The sequence below is a fragment of the Artemia franciscana genome, chromosome 2, assembly GCF_032884065.1.
Source record: "Artemia franciscana chromosome 2, ASM3288406v1, whole genome shotgun sequence".
In the NCBI taxonomy this organism is placed as follows: domain Eukaryota; kingdom Metazoa; phylum Arthropoda; class Branchiopoda; order Anostraca; family Artemiidae; genus Artemia; species Artemia franciscana.
In genome coordinates, this window is record NC_088864.1 from 40,964,022 (window position 1) to 40,988,189 (window position 24,168).

A 24,168-nucleotide genomic window follows, 5' to 3' on the forward strand; every position below is an offset into this window, starting at 1 on the left:
TTCAGCGCAAAATCTAAAGACTTCTCTTAGCTATCTGGTGAAGTCTTGTACAGCAAATCTCACTTGAGAAAATTGTTCGATTTTGACTCCAACTTTTTTCGTCAGAAGGGACGAAGATTTGATGGAACTCCATTGTTAAAAATTGTCTAAGCACACCCTTAGAGCTTTGGTACGCTTCCTGCTTTTCTTCGCAGGTCTTCGAAATCCATATCGTCTCCGAAGATATCATCTTTCGAAGCTTTGACTCATGAATCAATGCTGAGATTCTGAAGCCATATGGGTGTGAACCTGCACTAGATATATCATCAGAATTCTATCAGGCCCATTTTCTGAATTCACAAGTGTCATAAACTCACTGTAAAGGGCTCAGTATTTGTTTTGTGCACAAAAATTATCGGCATAGAACAAAAATCGCTTCATATCACGGTTCATCCTAACAGGCTTGTGATACAAGCCACCAGTATCAGGTGCGTCAAATCCTTGCAAAGCCTCATTCCAGAAGACGCCCGAATTGAGATTCTGCCTCGTAGCTTCAAATAGACGGAAGTTTCATTAAAACAGACAAGTCACAACAAGAATATTGCTTATTTTCTGCTATGCATGATTGGTAAAAAAAAAAAGCACCTTCTGCAATTCCGCAGTATAGACCTTTGTCTCTGTTTTAGTTTTGTCTTTTTCACTTTCTCGTTTCATAGTCTCAACTGAGCTTTGTGTTTCGTGTAGTCTTCCTTTTCTGTATTGGATGCAAGATTTTGCTTTAACATTGTCTTTTAAAAGAGCACCATTATCGCAGCTGTCACTCAGAGGTAAACAGAGGGATATATAGCTATTAACAGAGATACACATATATAGCCATGATGCCGCGCGAGACAGTCCACAGGAAAAAGCACGTATATGGTAGATGTGTGTTTTCACATTTGACAAACGGGGCAAGATGCTGCAGATACGTGTTTTTGCCAAGATATCTTTGCAGGGGACAGTATTAGGGCATTCTTGCATATACCATTTGGTTCACCTGTTTGAGCTGAATTCAGTGGTATATCCAACTTTGAAAGTGACTTTTCATGTATGTACGCGTTTTTACCCTCGGATGGCCGTGGAGCTCCGGGTCGTTGGACCAAAGTGTTGGAGAATTTCCTAATGAAGGACTCATAAATAATTTTATGTAGAAAAGTAAGTATGTTATTCATTTTTAACTCGGGGTTTTTCGATTATTTTGGTCAAGAGTATTTTAAATGTCAAGAATATTTAAAAATGCCAAAACCATTTTGGAAAATCATCCTATCTCATGCAATTGACTAGTTTCAAATGGGCAAGTTTATTAGTGAATTGCAATAGAAAGGGAAACACCTGGTCAGTATTTGGATTGAGCATACATTTTATTTTAAACAATTGTAGGAATAAACATCTTCTCCTTTTCATGCAGATGAGAAAATTATGAAAATGCAATATTCTAGGCCTAAGGACGAATTGATAAATATTAAAAGAAAGAGGGAGATTTTGAAAGTTTTGACTTTTAGTCCCAATTTCTTAGGAACGAATCCTGAAACACAATGGCCGTTCAATCAGAATAATAAGCTTCTTTTAAATTCTATAAGAAACTTTAGCGTAAAGAGTAAAATTTTGAGGAGGGGCAACCCCCTTCACATACAGAATAATTTCTGTTTGTTTTAAGTTTTAATGTCACTCCTTACTTTCAGTTAAAAAAAAAACTTTATTGTTTAATTCTAACGCAAAAGCGTTTTTTTCCAGGGTTTAAAGAATGAAAAGGGCTTATTTAGTCGTATTTGCATTGAAAAATAAAGCTTTTTGATCAAGGGTTCTGGAAGGTAGTCGGTAAATAACACGCTTCGAATAATCAGCTGGATACACATGGTGCAATCTATAGTGCAGTCGATAAAAACTCTAGCTAAACATTATCACGTAAAACGGGGATTTGAGGGAGTGAAAGCCCCTTTTATACACAGGATGATATTGGTTCGCTGTCAGTTTTAATGTCACTCTTTACTTTAGTTTTTCGATTCTAATTTTATTTAATGTACAAAAGAAACTAGGATTTCATTAGTTCCGTGTAACACTGTCAAGAGGAGGTTCAAAAAATTAAAAATATTAGACTTTAAGAGGAATACAATACGTTAACCAAATCGTCTTAAGAAAACAGACTAAAAAAAATAGTTTTTCAATCCTATAGCTAAGTTCATTTTAAATTGCTGGGTGGGAATTCAAAATCGTAACTGAAAAATCCCTAATAAGTACCTTGTTTCCCAACTATCAAGACAATCGCAGAAGCATTAAAAAATCTTCGGAATAAGTGAGAAATAAACGGTGTCGACCTTGCAGAGAACTTGATTTGTTTTCCATGCTATGTTTTTCTTTTTAGCTGTGCTTCAGTGTTGGTAATAAATCAAACAAGCAATAAAAAGATGAAATCATTCAAGATTTTGTCGGAAGTATTCATAGTATGATAACGTCTAAGCTAATTTTCGTTGTTAAGAACACAAATTAAAAAAGAGATGTATAATCTATAGATGTTTTTGAGTTTCCGTGTTCCCTTGGAATATCGTAAAATGACATTAAGATTTGGCGTCAGTTGAAAATCCTGATTGGCCAAATGCCTCTGATGCATTCTTATCTAAAAACAAAAAAGAAGGAAAACACGGCTCGAGCCAACACTACTGTGAAATAACATGTTTTATTCTTATTTTCGCCCAGCGAATGATAATGTTGCTTCGGAATAAAAGACAAATAAATTTCTTTTGTTCAAGGATACCAGAATGACACTTTTACATATAACCAGAATGACACTTTTACAAATATAAGAGAAAGGAATAAGAATCAGTTGTAGCTTTTCTAAAGTGATCTTTTTTTATACTATTTGTTTTTTCATTGCAGCAATACACACATACCTATATCATTTATCTTTATTTGCTGCTAGAAACGACATAAATAAAGATATCATGTCCTGAGTGGCCTAAACGCTTTTTCAATGTTGACTAAAAAAAAAGTCTTATTTCAACAAGGTATAACGTATCCACCTCTACACTAAACAGCATCAATGAAATCCCTAATTTGGTGAGCTATTTCTATATGTGTTGCCCTAACTTTATGGGTACGACTTTTCATTCTGCCCCTGCGACATGCTGTTGGAGTTTCTGACTTTAGTACCCTTAGCCTTTTTGAAGACTGAGGATTGAATTATGCCCTTTTACCAATACCGAATCTGATATATAAACAACGGGCAACTTATATAGCTTACAACACTTGGCCTAGGGGCTGTAGGGGCTTTGTAATTCCAAGAAACATAGTTATTTAACTTTTTGACAATTTTTAACAAGATGGCTATTAAAACAATTTTATCAGATATCTTTGGGGGAGGGTAGCTAAAAAGGAAATTGTAGGGGAATGGCTGTCCTTCGACCAATTTTCAACATTACCCTTAACATACCCTGCGAGTTTAAATTTCATATCCTCAACCGCTCCTGACATAACGAGTTAAGCCTTTTTGATAAACTGGATATACCTATTACGTTTTGATTTATTTTAACATCCCCCTCTACATTCCCTGAAGTTTTGCATTAATACCCTTAGCCATTTTGAACACACCCAAAATCAAACATTCTCCCTTTTCCTAATGACAAATCATATATGTAAAATAGGACAAACTGCGTAATTTACAATACTCACCCTGTGAAATGTGGGGGGCGCTGTATCTTCGAAGCCATAGTTACTAAAACTTTTGAATATTTTGAAGAAAATCACTCTATCCTAATTTATATCAGTTTTGAGAAGAGAGGGGAAAGCAAGGGGGTTGCTTACTCTCCGATCATGCGTTAACATCCTCCTCAACGTACCTTTCAACTTTATACTCTCAATAGTTCCTTAGATATTGCTGATGCGCTCTTTTGATAACCAGTATGCAAACAGTGTGCTTTGATTGTCTTTGGTAGGCCTCTCAAAAGCTGTGGACCTCTAGACTAGTTCGAACAAGATGACTATTTAAATGTGTTTATCAAGTGTTTTTGTAGGGAGGGTAGCTAAAAATACCATGGAGAGGGCTGGCACCCCTCCAACTATTTTTCAAACATCCCGCTCAGTATGTCTTGGAAGTTTCAACTTAATACCCTGAGCCATTCTTAAGATATTGCAGATCCTCCTTTTCGATAAACTAGATGTGCACAGTGCCTTATGATTTAGTTTAACACACTCCCCAACATTATCCAAAGTTTCGGATTAATTCCCTTAGTCTTTTCGGATGAACATAGAATCGAACATTCCTCTTTCCTAGTGATAAATACTGCATGTAAAAATGGGCAAACTGCATAATTTACAATCTTTGCCCCAGGGCTGTGGGGGGGCATGGGATCCCTGGAATAATAACTATTAGACCTTTTTGACTAGTTTTAACCGTTTGATCAAAGTTTATATCAATGTTGAGTAGAAGGAGCACCTAGAAGTAGGGCAAGGAGTGGAAGGGTGCTAATATTAGAAGAAAATGGGTCAACTCAAAAAACCAATTACATAATTTTGCCTTATATCCCAGTGTTGTCACAAAAATTAAGGAGAGAATTAATAAAGCATAATATAAAAACAGCTTTTAAATCAGGACATAATATAAGCTCATGGCTAAATAATGGAAAAGATAAAGTTCCAAGAAATATACAAAAGGGGTATACAAAATTCCATGCTCTTGTGGTAAATTTTATGTAGGTAGAACACAGCAGAATTTAAAAAATAGGCTACAGCAACACAAAAATACGATAGACTGCTCGCTAAGGCATAATAAAAAACCTGAAACATTTGAATCCTCTATAGCGGAACACGTGTATAATTTTCCTCATCACAATATTTTATTTGATCAGACAAAAATTGTTGATAAGTCTCTAGGACTTTTACAAAGTTTCAGAGAAAATATAGAAATAAAAAAGATTATCTATGGGGGGATTTGTATTAATAGAGGTGAAGGGGATTTTAAGATAAATTCAATTTATAATAGTTTAATTAAAGACCAGTTAAAAAATTCAACGAATATTGATTTACACAATTGTCCCGAAACAAGTGATAACCTTGCGAACGAAAGTCAAAGAAGTCTTAAATTGTCGGCTGTCAATTTTTTTTCCGTTGAGAAAAGCCTCCGATGTGGGGCCGAAATATTCGTAGTATTTCTATTTACTTGGTTAAAGCGAAGTTTCTATATTTTGTTTTTGTTCACTGCTTTGTCGAAATTAAACCCGCTTTTCTGTGCTCAATTTTTCTTGCCATATGGGCCGCTATTGAAGTGTAACTTACCCACAGAGAATAGTTGAGATTTTGAGGGGATACACTCGTCACCTCTCATTTGTTAAACATGTCTCCTAATTATCGCTTCGTATATTTAATATTTTATTTTCTAAATAATGTATATTTTGTGAATTTCATTCCTGAGAATTCAGCTTTTTTTTCAGTTCCTTCGCTTTGTTCATTCAGTTAATACTCGTGGCATAGTACTGCCTATTAACTGTAAACGAAACAACAAGATTAAAACACTTTGGAACAACTATTGAATTTTAATATTAGGCCGTTAAAACGTAGTGCATTACTTAAGCTACTCATTAACCATTTTATAATTCTTGAAACATTTTTCCTAATCGGTGGAATTGTTACATAAAAACGTGTTAGAAAGCAATTGTCAACTTTTTTAAATCCATTTTTTCTGTTTTCCTACCTTTTGTGCTGCATTTGCTATTTTGACAATGTAATCTTCCGGGTATAATTCGTGTGATGAGAACGAAATCTCTTTTATTCCTGCTGCTAATCGAATTTCTTCCCATGCTGATTCTCCCCATGTCCTCCTTATGTAACCAGATAAATTTAACAATAATAAGCCGTACATTTACTCAAGAATTGCTTTTGCTTCACAAACCCCACTACCGATCTTAGCACTCCAACGGCTAAATTAATTCTAGTAATAAGGATCTTGTTAGGTAAGAAACATCTGGAGATCTTTAGAGAGCATGTCATTTATTAAGACCTAAGTTTGAAGAGCCACAGGTTGTTTAGAAATGCCTGGAATTTCAGCAGGACGTGCGGTTGAAAAGATAGTAATACGTTCGGTTTCTTTTACGGAGAAGCGTATATTCTATTACATTCACTCATTTTATTGAGAAGGAGGAAATCCTCGTGATTATAGATGTTGTTTTAGCTGATTGGTTGGGTATCCACAACTTTTATTGTTTCCTTATTTTCTTTAACTGTGTTGCATGTGCAGAACAATTTTTGTTGTACTTTTTGTGGTTAGTGGTTTATAGCTTAGTATAAGTAAGACAAAAAGCCTAAAATTTCACGGTATGAAAATTGCAGAGGAATTTGAGTTTATCTAGTAGATTATTAGTTTCTACTAGGGTTTCTTAAGTAGTAAATTAGTAGTAGATTTAGAAGTTTCTTCAAACGAAAGTAAAAAGCACCATTAAAACTCAAACCGAAAATAGATGTTCCTGTATATGAGACTCCCCCTGCCCTTTACAACCTCACTGTTGACGCTTAAGTTTGACTAGTGCTTAACAGAGCGCATTAGAAAAAATACAAAAATGGAAAATATTGAGCATGAGAACATAGAAATTCAATCAAAAATTGTATTGTTTAAACAAATTTGGATAATTGCACTTTACCGTTCCTAAATCATTGTGGAAAAAAATATTTGTCATATTGCTCTTGTGAAAGAGTAGTTGTTCCTTAAGTATTAGTTGAAGAAAACTATCAAAATTTACCCTAAAGAGTGTCAGGTTAAGAGGGTCAGCCGGTCTTGGTTGTTTACTATTGAAATTGATTAAAATAGTGTTGATAGATATAGTAACATTAGACAGATTGCTAATTTAATAGTTTTGGCTTGAATCCAGAAGCTATAATTTGTTGGAGAATAGCAGAAACTTAGGAGTCTCTAATTGACAACATATTTCCTAATGTGCGTAAATTGTCTGTGCACTAGACAGGCCCTTGCTGGTTACCTAGAAAGGGCGCGGGACTGAAGTTGGTTTAGTGGATAACTCTAAGCACCTCCATGCTTGAGAGTGGTCTAAACTTTTAGTTTGGAGGTAAGCAGACAGTGGCGTTGTAATCTCAACATCTAAAGAAAAATCATAACGGTAACAATTGTTTCAAAATTTAGGAATTTGAGAAGAATTCCCAAAGCGTCATTCCTTGTTTTGGATTGTAAGCATCATTTGCTACACAGTGGTAATGTAATTTTAAATAACTGAAGGAAAATTATAACGGTAACAGCTGTTTTAAAACTTAGGAATTTGAGGAAAATTCTCGAAGCGTCATTCCTCACTTTGAAGGTGGACCTACTTAGCATGGAAACATTACATAATGCTACCATTAGCTCATACAAAGCGTAATGTGCAGGCCGGGACTGATCAATCAGGGATTGAGAGGTCCAATTGTCAACTCTCCTAAAGTTATCAACAGTAGCATTGCTTCGAATATGGCATCGCGTAGCTCTAATTACTCTTAGCTTGTAAACTGGGTTTTCTTCAGTATACATCTGTCATCTTTACTATGATTCCTTCAATCTACTAGAGATCTCAGATTCTTTAAGCAAATCGAAAAACGACAGGAGAATCCACGCTCGATCTGGATCATAAATGCATACCGATCGTTTACCAAAGTGTACGTCCTTGTGTCCATAAATACAGGAAACTTTAAAGCTTCCTTTGTCTTTTATGATACTGCTTCTTTCATCAAATTTGGAATGGTTTTTAAAGACTTTAGTGACAAGATCATTACTGAGAAATGTAAAAAAACACTCGTCTTCGAAATACTTCATATTTTCTAGGTTTCATTTTCATTAAACTTTCATCTCGCATAGGATTGTTCAGTTTTCCGAGTAATCGAATGTAAATGGTTTTTATTCTGAGTTTATATTTACAGACTAAATCTATTAGCTTTAAAAATGTTCATTATTTTTAGATTCGTCGTTGAATGTGTGAGTTTCTTTTGTAGGGACCTGAAAACTAAAACATTGTTTACCTATTTGTTTCATAACATCGACAATGAATTTTACAATGCGTCTTCTTTCCACTACCTTTTGCTTACTCTTTTGTAACCTGGTTATTTAGAAGTAAATCGTAGATTTTTTTATTTTTTTTTTTTTTTGTTCGATAGTGGCCATGAACGAAACGACTGGCTCTAAATGTGCTTTGAAGTCTATTTGTTCATCATTGTGCATATTTCTGATCGTCAATTCCGGTGTAAAAACTTGAACTCACTTTGCTAGAGACCAGACAGTGCTCGTCTGTCGATTTGTAACCAAAATTGAAAATGCGAGGTTGCAATGTGGCTCACGTCACGCCAACTTTGTCTCAAGATAATGGCAATTCCATAGTGGTGCCAGCTTTAGATCTGTAATGAATTTAACAACACGCCTCAACTAATAGGAAATAATGTGATAAAGAAATAAAAACGGAAAGGAGTAGAGGGAGTGATTGTAAAGAACCCTCGATTGACGTTAACTCTCTCAGAGGGTGACACTATTCATTATCATCAAACACTCATCTTGGACGATGACTGAAAAAAGTTACAGGTAAAACACATGAACACACCGATTCCACTCCTTATTAGGATTCATAGTTCTACTACTTAATTATAATATTCTACTATTCTACTATTTCTACTCTTCTACTTTTATCTACTATTCTACTATTTAACTATTTCAACTTGCGGAGTGGATTTGTCTCCACAAACGTTCGTTAGAACCGTTTGCAGCTCTCCGACTGTTCTCAGACTCTGGATTGCAAGAGAGTGATAATCAAACAGACTATAGCGTGATTGGCAAAAATTGGCACTTCCAAAATTTTGTGTTAAGTAAGAATTTAGAAAGATTCTTTCATTACGTCAGAGAAATGATGCCCTTGAACATTGATCAGATGGAGTCACAGAGGGGGTTGGAAGCATATGCTGGGATGTAGTTAAATTTTGTCGATGTTTATCTTTTTGTAATCTCTTTTACGTTTATAATCATTGAGTACAGTCACGAGGAGATCCAATCGCAAATACACCTTTGTGCTGCCACAAAACAGCTTTGGTCTGATTTAATTGGCAGAAAAACTAACAAGCCATCAATAGGTGGTAGACTAAAACTTGGTTGGCAAAAATTTGAACTCTGGTAATTGCTTATTGATTTTTCTTCGCAAATTTGCGCTGAATCAGCATTTAGTTAGTTTCTTTTTAATCCCCTTTGACTTAGATGATGGGACCACAGATTGTGTTAGGAGTATAGGGTGGGAATGTAGTTAAAATTTATCAATGTTCGCCTTTTCTTTACTACGAAGATATAGTATTTTCTCGTTTCTGTGCCATCTATTTTTGCATCAGTTTCATTTTCTTTTCATTTTTTATTGAATGATACCCCACATCATTGTAGTCCAATTGGTAGCTTTCGTTTTGCAAAAAATGGTCAATTTCAACTTCTAACATCGAACTTTTCTTGTTCTTTTAGGTCTCTTCGGCATAAAATATATGCCCTAAAAGTTTTAATCCGACAAGACACAAATAGGTTTATGGATGGACTAATACTTTTTTGGCAAAATATTGTTTTGTTGATAAAACATTGTTGAACAATATTTTTTTCTATAATCAAAAATATTCCTGGAACCTCTTTAGGTCTGAGTTGTCAGACCCAGAGGTTTCGTGATTGCTGTGAATGCTCCGAGTACTGTAATTGTTTTAAGTTTCGGCGGATTTGTAGTATTCCTTGTCTGGTAGCTCCTTTTTTATTTTGGTTGATCAAAAATATTTTGACTCCGAGAACACCTTCTAGTCAGGGATGATCAAAAATATTACAGGTTCCTAAACTTCTAAGAAATCCACGAATGTTGTCAAAGAGCCAGAAGGTAGTAGGTATAATATAACACATGCATCGGTTTCAGTTTAATTTGAATAAAAGTATGTTCAAATAACACTTATTGACGTATAACTTTATTTTCGAGACTTTAATATCAAGTATTGCTAGCACAATAATTTTACTGCAACACAGGTCACCTGAGGCCAACATACCTGCTCACACTACTCCTCAGCACCAATCTATTCAAAGCTTCACAATTCAAATATTTGCGAATCATTGATCTAAGAGAGAAAATTCTCACTCTTATGATTTTTCTTATAAAGGGGTTTAATTAAAGTTTTTTAAGGCGCCTAAGTACTTCCCCTTTTTCAAAATCATAATCATAATCGTCAGTACTTAACTTCAAAACTCCCGTTTTTTAAAATTCGTTCCGAAATCCATTTACCATGGTATCAGAATCTGATTTATTTTATTTTTTTTGTCTTTTAGTGTTGTTTATAATTCCTCTCCCCCCTAAAATAATTTTCTTCCTTCTCTTCCAAATTTAGAATTTTTCCATTTTTTCTATATCATTTCCTACAATCGTTAGTTGAGGAAGCTACAATGGCTCCTTGTCTTTTTTTTATTATTATACTTTTTTCACTGGAAATCAATTTAAATCATTGATATTGAATACAGAACTAGGAAAAATCCATTTTTGTGCTGCATCATCAAAATTTCACTCTATCTTGCATGAAAAGTTTTGGAGAGCTGGTTTTACGATTTTCTATGTGGTAAAGTTTAATTTTTTGTATCACTAAAAAATTTTGACGTTAAGGATTGCATTTTCATTGACGGAATAGAGGACTTAACAAAATCTTTTATAGCACCTCATTTATAATTATATCTGAAAAGCATCAAGATGTCTACTTTTATTTTGAGAAAAATGCTGGGAAATTATTTTAGAAACACGCAATAGGAAATGCATGCAATAAGATGTATTCCTTTGTTAAACAAGCAGATTAATTTTCTAATTCGTTTTTTTTTATACTGGAAAGGGGAACTTTTGTTATCTCAAGTTTCTAGTCTTGCTGAATTAACTGACAATCACTTAGATACGATGTTTACCCAGGCTCCATTTAGTGAAGTTTCTCCTCCGCTTAAATATAAACTTGCAATAGCTAGTTGTAGAAAGAATCAATCCTAGGACCTTTGCAACTCGAAAAAATTCTGTCTGAACTCCAGAAATCAAAACCAATCTATTTGGTAAGCCTAGCTTGAAGTACAAAAAAAAAAGAAGAGGCATAGATGTACACAGAGGATTCGGATTGATAAAACGAGGTTAAAGGAAATGCCGATCTTGGACAGCATGTCCATTATTGTAATCTATGTTTTAAGACTCATGCGCGGTTAGAAACGTACGGACCCGGGTTTTTTCTTTTTTATGTGTAAATAAACATCCAAAATCCGATTCCGGTCAAAGCATAAACGAATAAGGTCAAATTTCTATTTAAATTCTTATGCATAAAGTAGACCAATAACGGTTTCACAGATGGGTACAAACCAAAACATCCCGTTTTAAATTCAGTTTAGAATTTAACGGCAAAGGCTTATTGCCCAGCTAAGCCAAACAGAAAATATGGTATCAAGCAGGGTGGTAAAACTCTCCTAGACTTAGAATTTTTCTAAGATTTTTTCTAAGAATTTTTCTAATTTGAGTGTCCCTAAAAAAACTTCGTAAAATAAATTAACTTTGGAGGTTTTCAGAGCTGAGGGTATAAACATAGGGCTGAAAAAAAAAATTATTATTAAGAAGAAGAGGATAACTTCAATTACCTGGCTAGTATTATTAGTAAAGTATTATCAAACTTTAAACATGAGCTTATTCAAATGAAGGTTAAGAGTGACATTAAAAATCAATACAAACAAAAGCTATTCTGCATTTGATGAAGCTCCCCCCCTTAGCTCTCATTCTCAACGCTAAAGTTATACTTTTTTCCTCAAATGCCTCACAAACGAATGCTCTAACACAGGAGCCAACTGATAAGCAGTTTTTCTTTCACGCAATGCCTCAAGAATGGAAGGACCCGTTTGATTTAAACGAAGAGACTTTTCAGTGCAGTTGTTCCGAAAGGCAATGGATAAATAAAACCCTTGCAAGCAACAGCTGGTTACAGTTTTCAAGGTTACAGTAACTTAGTAAAGAGCGAACCTTTGGTTATAGTAACCGAAAGTTCGAAAACGTGTGTTGCTGCTTCTTCGGGAACGTCAACTTTTATTATGGTGAATCTCATTTTTGAAAAAGAGCTTGAAAGTCCTTAAAAAGGCTGGACGATTGATACATAAAACAGGACCATTGCGATCGCCATCGTCGAAAACCTAATTTAAGCAAATCACAATTCCCCAACTTGATCACCGAGAAAAATCACTTTTTTGCATGGGTAGTATCGATGTGTCTATTTCCTATCAGGGTTATCTGGATACCATAAAATGGTAGAGATGCGCTTAATGTCTTACTCAACCCTCTCGTGGGCAAATTTCAAATCTTTGGGATAAATTAACGCTAAGAACTTGTTTTAGATGTAAAAACAAAACGTAGATTTTGAATACATATTTAGAAACTGAAAAAAATACAAAAGTAAGAAATGCAACTTTCAACAAATAAGGGCCGTCCCCAGAAAACACTGTTTTAACATTTCTTATCTGACAATGTGAAAGATCTCGAATCATTCTGGATGCAAAGACACTCTGTACTTTTTGCAGCTGAATCGTGTTCTGGTCCCACAGATCTAGTTCTGGCACCGAGAAGCATTGTTTTTGTCAGATTTCACTGGCCAATGACCGCTCAGACAATCAAGCCGGATCTCAATAAAGATACCAATTACAGTCCTTGCCATTTTTGAGGGTTGACCAGGGCTTGTTCTCACCCATACCGTCTTTTGTTAGTCATTAAATAAAAAAAAACATTCTTTTTAACTGAAAGTAAGGAGCGACATTAAAACTTAAAACGAACAGAAATTATTCCGTATAGTAAAGGGGTTGTCTCCTCCTCAACACCTCACTCTTTACGCTCAATTTTTACTCTTTTTCACAACTACACTTTTTAAAACCATAACGAAACTTTAGCGTAAAGAGCGAGGTGCTGAGGAGGGGACAACCCCTTTACTATATGGAATACTCTCTGGTCGTTTTAAGTTTTAATGTCGCTCCTTACTTTCAGTTAAAAAACCTTGTTTTTTTTATTTAATTCTGAACATTTTTGAATTAATGCATGTTTTGATTTTGACTCTCCGCACGTAAATAATTAAAACTAAATTTGCATATTTTTTTTTTTTTTTTTTTTTTTTTTTGGCTAAATAGCTTTCTCATAGTTTTAATCGGAAGATTTTGAGAAAAAAGTGGGGGAGGAGGCCTAGTTGCCCTCCAGTTTTTTGATTACTTAAAAAGGCAACTAGAAGTTTTATTTTTTACAGACGTTTTCTTTAGTAAAAAATTAAGTAACTTACGAATGGACTTACGTAGCGAACTTCGATATTTGTATGTTTTTATTACGTATATGAGGGGGCTCACTCATTCGTCAATACCTCGCTCTTTACACTAAAGCTTAAATTTTGTCCCGATTCCTTAAGAATGACCCCTGTATCACAAACGCCGAAGAATAAATAGTTGAAATTACTAAAAATACTTTAGCGTAAAGAGCGAGGTACTACGAGGAGGTGAACCGTCATATACGTAATAATTTCTGTTCGTTTTAAGTTTTAATGCTGCTCCTTACTTTCAGTTGAAAAAACTTTTTATATTTATTTTTCATTATTTTTTTTTAATAATGCGAAAAATCCTGCGGCCCTTTCATTGAATTTCTCTTCCCCCATGATAAATTTCTCCATGGAAAGATCCTCCCACGTAGCCCCCCTTCAACTTATCCTGCCCCCCCCCCAAACCAAAAAAATCCCAGTGAAAACGTCTGTACACTTCCCAATAACGATTACTATAAGTAAACACTAATCGAAGTTTGTAACTTGCAACCCCTCCCATGGGGACTGTGGGGGAGTAAGCCAGCCCCAAAGACATAGTTAATAGGTTTTTCGACTATGGTGAATAAAATGGCTTTCAGAATTTTGATCCGGTGACTTTGGGGGAAAATGATCGTGGGAGGGGGCCTAGGTGCCTACCAATTTTTTTGGTCACTTAAAAAGGGCACTAGAACTTTTAATTTCCGTTAGAATGAGCCATATCGCGAAATTCTAGGACCACTGAGTCGATACGATCACCCCTGGGAAAAAAACAAATAAACACGCATCCGTGATGTCTTCTGGCAAAAAATGCAAAATTCCACATTTTTGTAGATAGGAGCTTGAAATTTCTACAGTAGGGTTTTCTGATACGCTGAATCTGATGGTATAATTTTCGTTAAGATTTTATGATTTTTAGGGGGTTTTCTCTCCTATTTTCTAAAATAAGGCAACTTTTCTCAGGCTCGTAACTTTTGATAAGACTAAACTTGATGAAACTTATATATTTAAAATTAGCATTAAAATGCGATTATTTTGATGTAACTATTGGTTTCAAAATTTCATTTTTTAGAGTTTCGTTTTCTATTGAGCCGGGTCACTCCTTACTACAGTTCGTTACCACGAACTGTTTGATAGCTATTACAGTAGATGCTTGGAACTGGAAGAGACCAAGCGTGCCGGAAAGGTGTATTTTTGTAGAGGAAGCAAAGTGTTGACTGCAACAACATCCACAAAATAATGGAAAACGTGCATACACCAAGGTGAAGTAAGTGATTAGTAGGCTACGTGTCTGTTAAACAGGACATCCTCGAGAATTACGCTGTCTAAGATACAACAAAACCGGTTTGATTTGCTCATGATTTGCTTATTTCGAGCGAGAAAACTACGATGTAGTTATATTTTAATAGTATATTTAATATTTAGAGGTGGTTAGGGGTTAGGCTAAGTTAGGTTAGGTTGGATTAGGTATTTAATATAATGTGTTCTGCCCGCCTTGCTCTCAATAACTCTTGGTCATAGTTTCTATAATTTTGTTTCTAAAGTATTATATTATCATCATGTTTTTCTATATTTCATTAGGATTAACCTAACTTCACTTCTTGAGAATGTTCTGTTTAACAGACAAGTACCAAGTAACTAACGAGTAAAGTGAAGTCAGTTAATCGATCAGTCTACATTTCCCAAGCGTGTGTTAAATCATCTCTGGACACTGTCAGTTTGGATTTAACCAGCAAAAGATGAGCAAACACCGACAATATTATTATTTTTCAAATGCAGAACAGTCGTTCCTTCAGCAGACCTAACTTACGACAAGGCTCCTCATTTCTAATTTTTCATCTCAATTTTCTGCTATATATTTCTGCTTGCAAGGCGGTTTATGCAGAGGATTCTAGCGCTACAAATTTTGTTCCTCTGCTAGTGCTTCCACCAAAGAAACGAAAGAAAAAGATTGTTAAAGTACGTACACGTTAGTGTTTGTGTTTTAAGGCCATGAGTGAGTTTCACAACAACATCTCTTCCCAACCCTTGCGTGGGGATGTTACGATTAGCACCGCTATATTGATCAGGCTCAGAACCTTCAGCATGTCCAGGTAATCGAATCCTAGCCCATATTTTGAAACCCCACTTAGTAGGTTCAGATGCTACGTGATGCTTGACACTGATCCTTCCCTTGAAGATCACCATCATCTCGTATACTGAGCTGTATTCTTCATCGGCTGCTGCTGCATTGAAAGATTTGCGCAACGTATCTAAAATAAACAAATTTTATAGTACTTATAACCAGAAGGGCTTCTTTCCCAACAAGTGAAATGCAGACACTCTGATCTCTTGAACCTTTTGGTTGAAAAATAGTCAATAATAAGAGGCAAGCTAAGACTATTTGACTAGCAGTTTCCAATCCTTGGGTATCGAACATAGCTCATGATAAGAAGGCTTCCAATTTAGATACGTAGTTCTTCTGTTGTCAAATAGAGTTTAAGTCTTTCTTTAACAATACATGGGCATTAGACTCCTTGACAAATATTTAAACGATTTCGTCGATAAGAAATCCCTCAAAAAATCAATAGTACCAGATTCATTGCTGTCGTTGCAAGACCTGACCATTACTGGTGAGAGGTGGAACTGAATCTCCTAAATTATTGTCGACATTGGCCGTCAAAAAACGAAGTCTAGCTTTTGCAGCTTTATGTTTTGATTTAAGCTCTAGTTTAACTGGAATCACACTATCATAATTCAAAGTAAGTATCGCTTTTGTTTTTGTTTATTTATAATACTCCGTACTTTGTGTTTTTTATACTTTTACGGGTAATAAAATTCATTCATTCGTCCAATTCAAAGTGATGGTTTATAATTATTCAACTGAGACTGAACTATTGAGGGCTAAATCTGCTTGCAAAACTGAAGCCGAAAAAGAACCTTTGGGTTCAGAAATTAGGCATTTCCTTCTTCGCGTATAAGTTTTTTTGTTGTTTTTTATCCACTGTTGTTAGGGCACTGAGATATCATAGCGTCAAAATGTGCAATCAATCAAAGTATTTAGAATTTAGGATTTATTTTCCCCTCTCGTCAAGTTGTGCAAGAATTAGTTACTGATTTTGCAGTCACACACAGGCCCATATTTTTAGGGCATGGGTAAGATACTTTCCCCAAGAAATTGGAGAATTTTAACCTTGTTTTCCTCTTAATTCGGTACTAGTCCAATATCAAATCAACAAGATTGCAAGTGTTGCCGTGAATTACATTTTACTTCGGAAAATTTTATTTCGAAAAATTTACGACAAATTTAAGCAGAAGTTTTAGATTTTGAGTAATTCTGTGTGAATCCGATAATTCAGAACGCAGATCCCTTGATAATTGTTCAATTAACTTTGTTCCCTAGTTTGCTAAAAATAATTCCTTGGGTGCTTTTGTACTTCTGTAAACAGAGAGCTATAAAAATGTTCAAATGATATTTTCGGGGTGGATTTGGAACGTAAGAATCAAGGGCGTATCCAGGATTTTTGTTCAGAAGAAGGGATTATTTTTTAAGGAGGAGGGGTGGGTACAAAAATCTTGACGAGACGCATCAAAAATTTGTTTATAAGCATCTTGTTACGTTTTCATGGGTCAGACAAAATTTCGAAGGGTTCAATTTCAGTTTGAAAACTTGCTAGCGCTGCCTAAGTAAAGAGCGATGTGGGCACAATGTATTACTTTTTTTTTTTGGTTTGTTTTTGGTTTTAGACCAGGGCACTTCGCATTGACGGAGCTATCGTAAAAACTTTGAAAAGGGCTCAATCGACTGGAAATTGAAAGGGAATGTGTCCTTTTTAATTGTCAAAAGTGATTGGAGGGCAACTAACCCCCCTCCCGGGCCCACCATTTCCCCAAGCACATCCAATCATAATTTTGAAATAGCCATTTTGTTCAACGTAATTGAAAGGTCCGAAAATCATGCATTTGAGGACGACTACCCCCTACAGCCCTCAGGGAAAGGGTTGTAAGTTATGCCCTGGGGGCATAAAAGGTTTATATAGAAAGGGTGATCTTAAAAACTTCACAGGGGGCTCATTGGATTGCTATTCAGAAGTTTTAGTGCACTTTTTGAAATCCAGAGGGGTAGGAGAGTGGATATCCCCGGCACTCCGTATATTCCTGAAATGCATCTGATCGAAATTTTGAGATGGTCTTTTGTGGCCGTAGAAACTTTAAAAAGGCTCATTCAATTGGAAATTGAAAGGTTTAGTGCCCTTTTTAATAATCAAAAGTGATTGGAGAGCAACATACCCTTCTCCCACGCCCACCATTTTCCAAAACACATCCAACCAAAATTTTGAGATTACCATTTTCTTCAACGCAAATGAAAGGTCAAGAAATTATGTCTTTGTAGATGACAACCCCCCACCCCACAGTCCTCTTGGCAAGGGTTGTAAATTATGTCCTGGGGGCATATAATGTACAGATGATCGTAGAAGAAAGGATGATCGTATAAATTTGGAGGGGGCTCATTTGATTGGTAATCAGAAGTTCTGGTGCCCTTTTTAAGATTTAAAATTCTGAAATAGCCATTTTGTTAACCGAAAATGTTCGAAGTGATCGAAGGGCGGATACCCCCTCCGACACACACACACACCTCGTATTTTAAATGCATCTGATAGAAATATTTAGATGATCATTTGTTGTCGTAGAAACTTCAAAAAAGGCTCATTCGATTGGAAGTCAAAAGAGCCTTTTTTTAATAGTCAAAAGTGATTGGAGGGTAACAAACCTTCCCCCACGCCCATCAATTCCCAAAATAGATCTAATCGAAATTTTGAGACAGCTATTTTGTTCAGTGTAGTTTAAAGGTCTGGAAATTACGTCTTTGAGAATGACACCCCCCCCCCACAGCTTTCAACCTAAGGGTTACAAGCTATGCCCTGAGAGCATATAAGGTTTTTATGGAAAGGAAGATCGTATAGAGGGGGCTCATTGGATTGGATATCAGATGTTATAGTTCCCTTTTTAAGAGTCAAAATGATCGTGGGCAGCAAAAAGTTGTATTTTCCAAAAATGTATTCGATAAAAGTTTCAAGTTAGCTATTAGTTCAAAAATAGTCCAAAGACCATATAAGATTTTCATGAACTTTAGAAGAGGCTCATTTGATTTGAAATATATAGTTCTAGTTCCCTTTTAAGATTCAAACATGAGCAACTAGCCCCCCTCTCTGACATCCTCTTTTCCCAAAACGCATTCAATTGAAATTGTGAGATAGCCATTGTGGTATCAATAGTCTAAAAATCATACAAAAACGTCTTTAGGGTGGACAAAATTCCCCAAGTCCCATGGGCAAGGGTTGTAAGTTGTGCCTAGGGCATAAGATTTTTATGGAACGTGTAGTTGTACAAACTTTGGATCGGATGGAGCTCATTTGATTGGAAGTTGGAAGTTTTAGTGCCCTTTTTGGGAGTTAAAAGTGAATGGAGGGAGGTCAGCCCCCCCCCCCAATCCTATCATCCCCAAGACATATCCGATGGAAATTTTAAGAGAGCCATTTTGTTCAACATTGTTGAAAGGTCCAGTAATTATGTCTTTGGGGATGTCAACCTTCCCAAAGTCCTCAGGACAAGAGCTGTAAATTAGGTAATTCGTTCATTGTTTATACATAGTATATTCAATTGAGAAATGTATACATGTTTGAACTTCCATGAAGACGAAGAGTATTCAGGCGAGTCTTTCAGGATGAGGGGAGTGTAGAACCAAATCAAAACAAGTTATATGTACATGGATTGTCAAAAGGGTATAACACAGGAATTATTGAGTATATTAATTTGGAAAATTCAGGAAATGATAAGGGAGGTGATCAAGAAGGCAATATTTGCATGCTACCAACACGAATACAACTAGCAGCACTACTAGTACCGCACTATTTAATTTACAATGCTAAGCAGAAATTTGAACTAAATCAAAAGCCACTACGTGCATGCACATTGTCAAAATAGCAGATCTCAAGAATTAATTTGGGAATTAAGTTCAAACTTTCAGAGAATACTTAAAGGGGAACATCATCCCACCAAAGGGCAATATATACACACTACTTCTATTACTACTGTTACTACCACATTTCAGGTTCAGGTTCATTTTAATAATAAAATAAGTTACAAAATGTCCAGAGCCCGGCTGAGAAGACAAATAAAAGATACCAAGAACCCTGGAGAATGCCTAGGTCCAGTATCATAAAAACCATATAAAATGGGAACAAACTTAAAATCCCAAAGGCGACCCCCACCAACCAACAACAATTCACTTATCACAAAAATTTTTCAATAAATCAACATAAATTTAAGTTTTCGTTTAGCAGTTTTAATTGATTTTGAAGTATCCAATTTAGACGTATAAATATTCCAATACCGAATTACCGAGTTTCGAAGGAAAAATTTTGGTCTTTCATTTATTATTCTTGGCTGATATAATTTATGGAAATTTCTAGTTAGATGTCCGTGGTCAATACTTTTAAGTGGGAAACAATTCGAGGAACGAAAAAACGAGGGAAGCAAACCACGGTCATACTTCAGTTTGAAGAGGATAGATTCAACCTTCACAAAATGTCTTAAAGGAAGAATATTAAGGAAGCAATACAGAGAATCAGCTGACGACTTCGCTGGATATAATTTAGGGGAAGGCAAGTAGCTCTTAAGGACCCGCAAAGCTTTGTTCTGTTGTCTCTGAAATGGCATAATATGAGAAGTAAATGTTTTAAGGTAAACAAGGGATGAAAACATTAAATGAGAATGAATAAGTGCATAATAAAGTGATCTCATTGCTTCAAAGGGAAGGGATTACCTGAGTATTCGCATTATCCCTATATTTCTCCCCAATTTCATCCGCAGATTAGATTATGAGGCTTCCATGATAGATTAGAGTCAAGGAGGAATCTGAGGTATCGCATAGTTGCTGCTCGTGAAATCTTTATTTTAAAATCACTTGATTCAATTAGTTGAAGCTCAGGAACTGCAGCGTTACAACGCGAGAAAACGACAAATTTCGTTTTATCAGCGTTAAGAGCTAGGTAATTTGACTCAAGCCACAATAGAAGATGGTTGAAAGCTTCTTTCAATGCAAGTTTCAAACAGCTCACATCTTTCCCTGCGACAGTACACGCAGTGTCATCCGCAAATTGGAAATTTAAACCAAATATTCTCATTGAATTATTCAGGTCGTTTACATAAATTAAGAAAAGTAGGGGACCAAGTATTGACCCTTGTGGGACACCAGCAGCATTAGATTGACGAGTCATTTCAGATGAAACATCACTTCCATCAACATAATGAGAACGGTCCTTAATATAAGATGATATTAGGGATTTTGCTGGCCCTCTTATACCGTAATGATCCAACTTATGTATTGAAATATCATGAAATATTGAATGAAACGCTCTTTTAATGTCAAGAAAAGTGGAAGCTGGAATTTCTCCTCGGTCAAGAATATCATGGACGTACTGTGTTAGTAATTAACCCTATGGCAAGGGTGTAACCCTATGGCTTAATGGTGTAACCCTATGGCAAGAATGATCAAGCGTATCGGTCACGATCATGCACAAAAATTGTGCAATAAATTAAAATTTTTGCAAAATAGAAAAAAATCTCAAAAAGGAGAAAAAAATGATTTGTCTTTAGGTAAAACAGAAACACTGGCCTTCTAAACCAAAACACCTTATTAAGTAAAAAGCCTAATTCTTGAATGTTTCACGTTTTCTGCTCTTTTTCTTGTTTTTTTTTTCAGGACTTGTAAATACTTTACTTTGTTCCAACACTCACTTAATTGTGTGATTTTGTGGGTTTTTCTCCTTCTCATTTTTTATTACTTGATTTTTCCACCTGAAAAAGTAAATTATACGCTTTTCGAGATCCGATGCATCTTTGACTGCTAAACTTGTTTTTGTTCTCTTGCATTCTACGCTATTTATTTTAAAAATAGATTTGATAAGAAACAAAATATTCTTGTTTGCTCGCATTTTCAGGAAGAGACTAAGTTGTAAAGATATATAATAAGCTTGTCTTACAAGCAGGAACAATCTCTAGATTGTTTTTCTACTGAAAAGAGAAAAGTTCCGTTATCTCAAGTTTCTGTCATCTCTAATTAGATGACAATTGCGTCAATACAGTATTATCTTCGGCAAAATTTAGAACGTTCGGATAAATACAACAATATCGTAGATCTTAAAATCTATCCCAAAGACTGTGGGTAATTTATAAGAATGGACACTGGCGCAAGTATATGAAAAATCTTCACGTATTTAGCCTTTGGCGTTTGTTGGCATTTTTCAAGCTTTGTAATTCTTTTTTTTCTTAGAAACTGAGATCAGGCACTTATTACTGCACTAATTGTGTTATAATACTAGACTTGTTACTACACTAAATCACGCCGGTGATTTTTTGTAGATACTAGCACTAGTGTCCACTCTTGAAAGATTTCATACTCTTAAATCTATTCCCATACCTTTGGCTCCAAAGATACGATTTTTTTAAACGCAAAACGGCTCACGGATAGAGTATGCAGGAAAATCGTAAAAATATTCACATAGAAACGGCTCCCTGAAGCCATCGAATCGCAAAAAACAAAAAAAAATATTATGGCATACTTAAACAGCAAATGCATAGAAATAGACTAAATCAATTTCGAGAATTCAAATTGCTAAACTATATTAGCCTAGGCTAGCTATGCCTAGTTAGAGATACAATGTCTTCTATGTTTGTTACACTAGAAATATCCCTTATGGCGATAAGTATTAAAGTCTTGGATTAAAAGGACACAACTCTCATTTTCTTTGTCAAATATTAAGGGAGAATTTCTGATAGACATGATTAGTTTCTCAGTTACTTGTAATTTATGGTTCTGAAAAGCTTTGAGTTCAGAATAACTGATGTCATTTTCAATGATTCAGTAGGAATAATTCAACACAGCCGTTGAGCCGTCATGACGCATGAACTTGCAGCAAAAATCGGAAGGAATATATTGGCTCACGCAAAAACGGCCGTTTTTGTGTGAAATTGCATCAGTGGAAACCCAGGCTAAAAATCTTATTTGCAGAAATACTGGTTGGTTTTTGTCGTTTCAATAACTTAATCAATTTATTGACCGGAATCCTGTGGCAGGATATGAAAATAAGGGGGGAAAGTCACTGACGAAAAAAAAGAACCACATAAAACATTCAATCTTGAATTACTGATGCAATTTTAGCTATCCTTTAATCAAGCAATTAAGAGGATAAGAGTTTTATCTACAGAAAACAAACACATCAACCGCCAGAACCATACTTGTTTAGGCCATACACTCCTTAAATAGAAAATTCTAATAACGCTGTTGTTAATCAACGAAAGAAAGAAGAAAAAGAAAAAAAATAGAAGACGAAACACAAGAAAATGAAAATATTGCGGCTCAACCTCGCCCAACTTCGTATGACACTTCAAAAAAATTCAAGTAATCACCGTTCGTTCACCCTCTAAAAACAAAAAAAAACACAAATGGGAGACAGCTCTAAGGTAGCTATGAAAAAATATAATGCTTTAAAACAGAGATTTTAACCTTGTTCCATAGCTTGCTACATTTTCCTACGTTAATAACGCACTTGGTAAACTAATATAACACACAGACCCAACATAACGAATACAGGAAAAAAGATATTTTTGGAATGTCCTATTTGGGATGCTTGTCTGGTTGAGTGATCATGGATATTACTAACAGCCACTAACATTTAACTGAAACATTGTGGGAGTAATATAAACTGATGTTTAAACACAAATAAGGCCGTGTAAAACTTGATATTCTAAGTAAAGGAAGAATATATCCTTCTACATACCTCTGCCTCATTGATGCATCTTTTTGATTATCATGAAACACTGTAATGGCTGAATTCTGGATTGTTGGAAGAGGAAGAAATTGGGATGGAAAAGTACTTGACTATACGACGTTACAGTACAGACGGTAAGGTAAACAGCAGACAAGCATAGATACTTTATAACATCAATGGGGGAAAACTTTTGTAGTTTTGTCATATTTCCAACATTCCGTCTAACTGGATTGCATAAAAGTTCTATTTGGGGCTTAAGACTTCGGCCCTCATCTATTAGGAGATAAAATAGCTGGCGCATTTTAGTGGTTCAATGCAAGTATCACCAGGTCTTAATTCATTATTCCATAGATAGTAATTGGGCTTCTTCAGTAAAATAGAATTGTTTTCTAGCTTCAAACTGTCCAAATATATATATTTCCTAAATTATATATTTTTCATTTATTATGTCACTTGTCTGTGTCTTATCTCACGCTAAGCTGAAAGAAACTAACGAAGAAACTGGTTTGTTCTTGAGTTTTATTAAATACATATAGCACAATGAATTCTTTTTTTATCATAGCAACATGAGGTCCAACCAATTCGGGCCTCAAGTGAGTTGTTGCCTGAGGAAATGGAGAAGTTAATCAGATTGGTTAAAAAATTGGAGCTAAAGGTCACAATAATTGAAAAAATGGAGCAAGAGGTTGGATTTATTGAAGATATAGTACTGGAAGTTGTCGAGGAGAAGGAGGAGGACGTCTTGCATCTGGAGCAAGAAGTTATTTTCATGAATTCCATGGAATTTATTGACTTAACGACGGGACAGTTTTTTTGTTTTTTTTTTGTAAATAAAATTGTCGTTCTCATCTAGTGGATTACATCTAACCATAGCATGATAGAGTACATTCAAGAGGGATATATTGATGAAGCATTGGAGCTTAATGGTAAGTGGATAAGATTTCTAGTGGATAATATATTTTTCGGAGCTGTGGAAGAAGGGCAAAATGGATATGACACTGATGGTGATAATCTACCTTACACATCTGAGGATTTTGGTAAGGATGTG

General features: G+C 35.3%; 1 protein-coding gene and 1 long non-coding RNA gene across 3 annotated transcripts in view; one reads left to right on the plus strand and one right to left on the minus strand.

Moving 5' to 3' along the window:
- LOC136041597 (soluble guanylate cyclase 88E-like) overlaps window positions 1–5,943 on the minus strand; it is a 129,948-nt gene extending 124,005 nt beyond the window's left edge. The window contains exon 1 of one of the 2 annotated variants that reach the window (XM_065726305.1): window positions 5,702–5,943. In XM_065726305.1, the coding sequence (XP_065582377.1) occupies window positions 5,702–5,869 (168 nt within the window). In that variant the 5' untranslated portion in view covers window positions 5,870–5,943. The remainder of the gene's footprint in view (window positions 1–5,701) is intronic. The other variant, XM_065726313.1, reaches the window with a different exon arrangement.
- A 126-nt stretch (window positions 5,944–6,069) lies between these two features.
- On the plus strand, window positions 6,070–23,968 carry LOC136034326 (uncharacterized). Its single transcript, XR_010619161.1, has 2 exons — window positions 6,070–6,190; window positions 23,683–23,968. It is a non-coding gene; the product is annotated as an uncharacterized LOC136034326 (long non-coding RNA).
- Window positions 23,969–24,168: the final 200 nt, after the last annotated feature.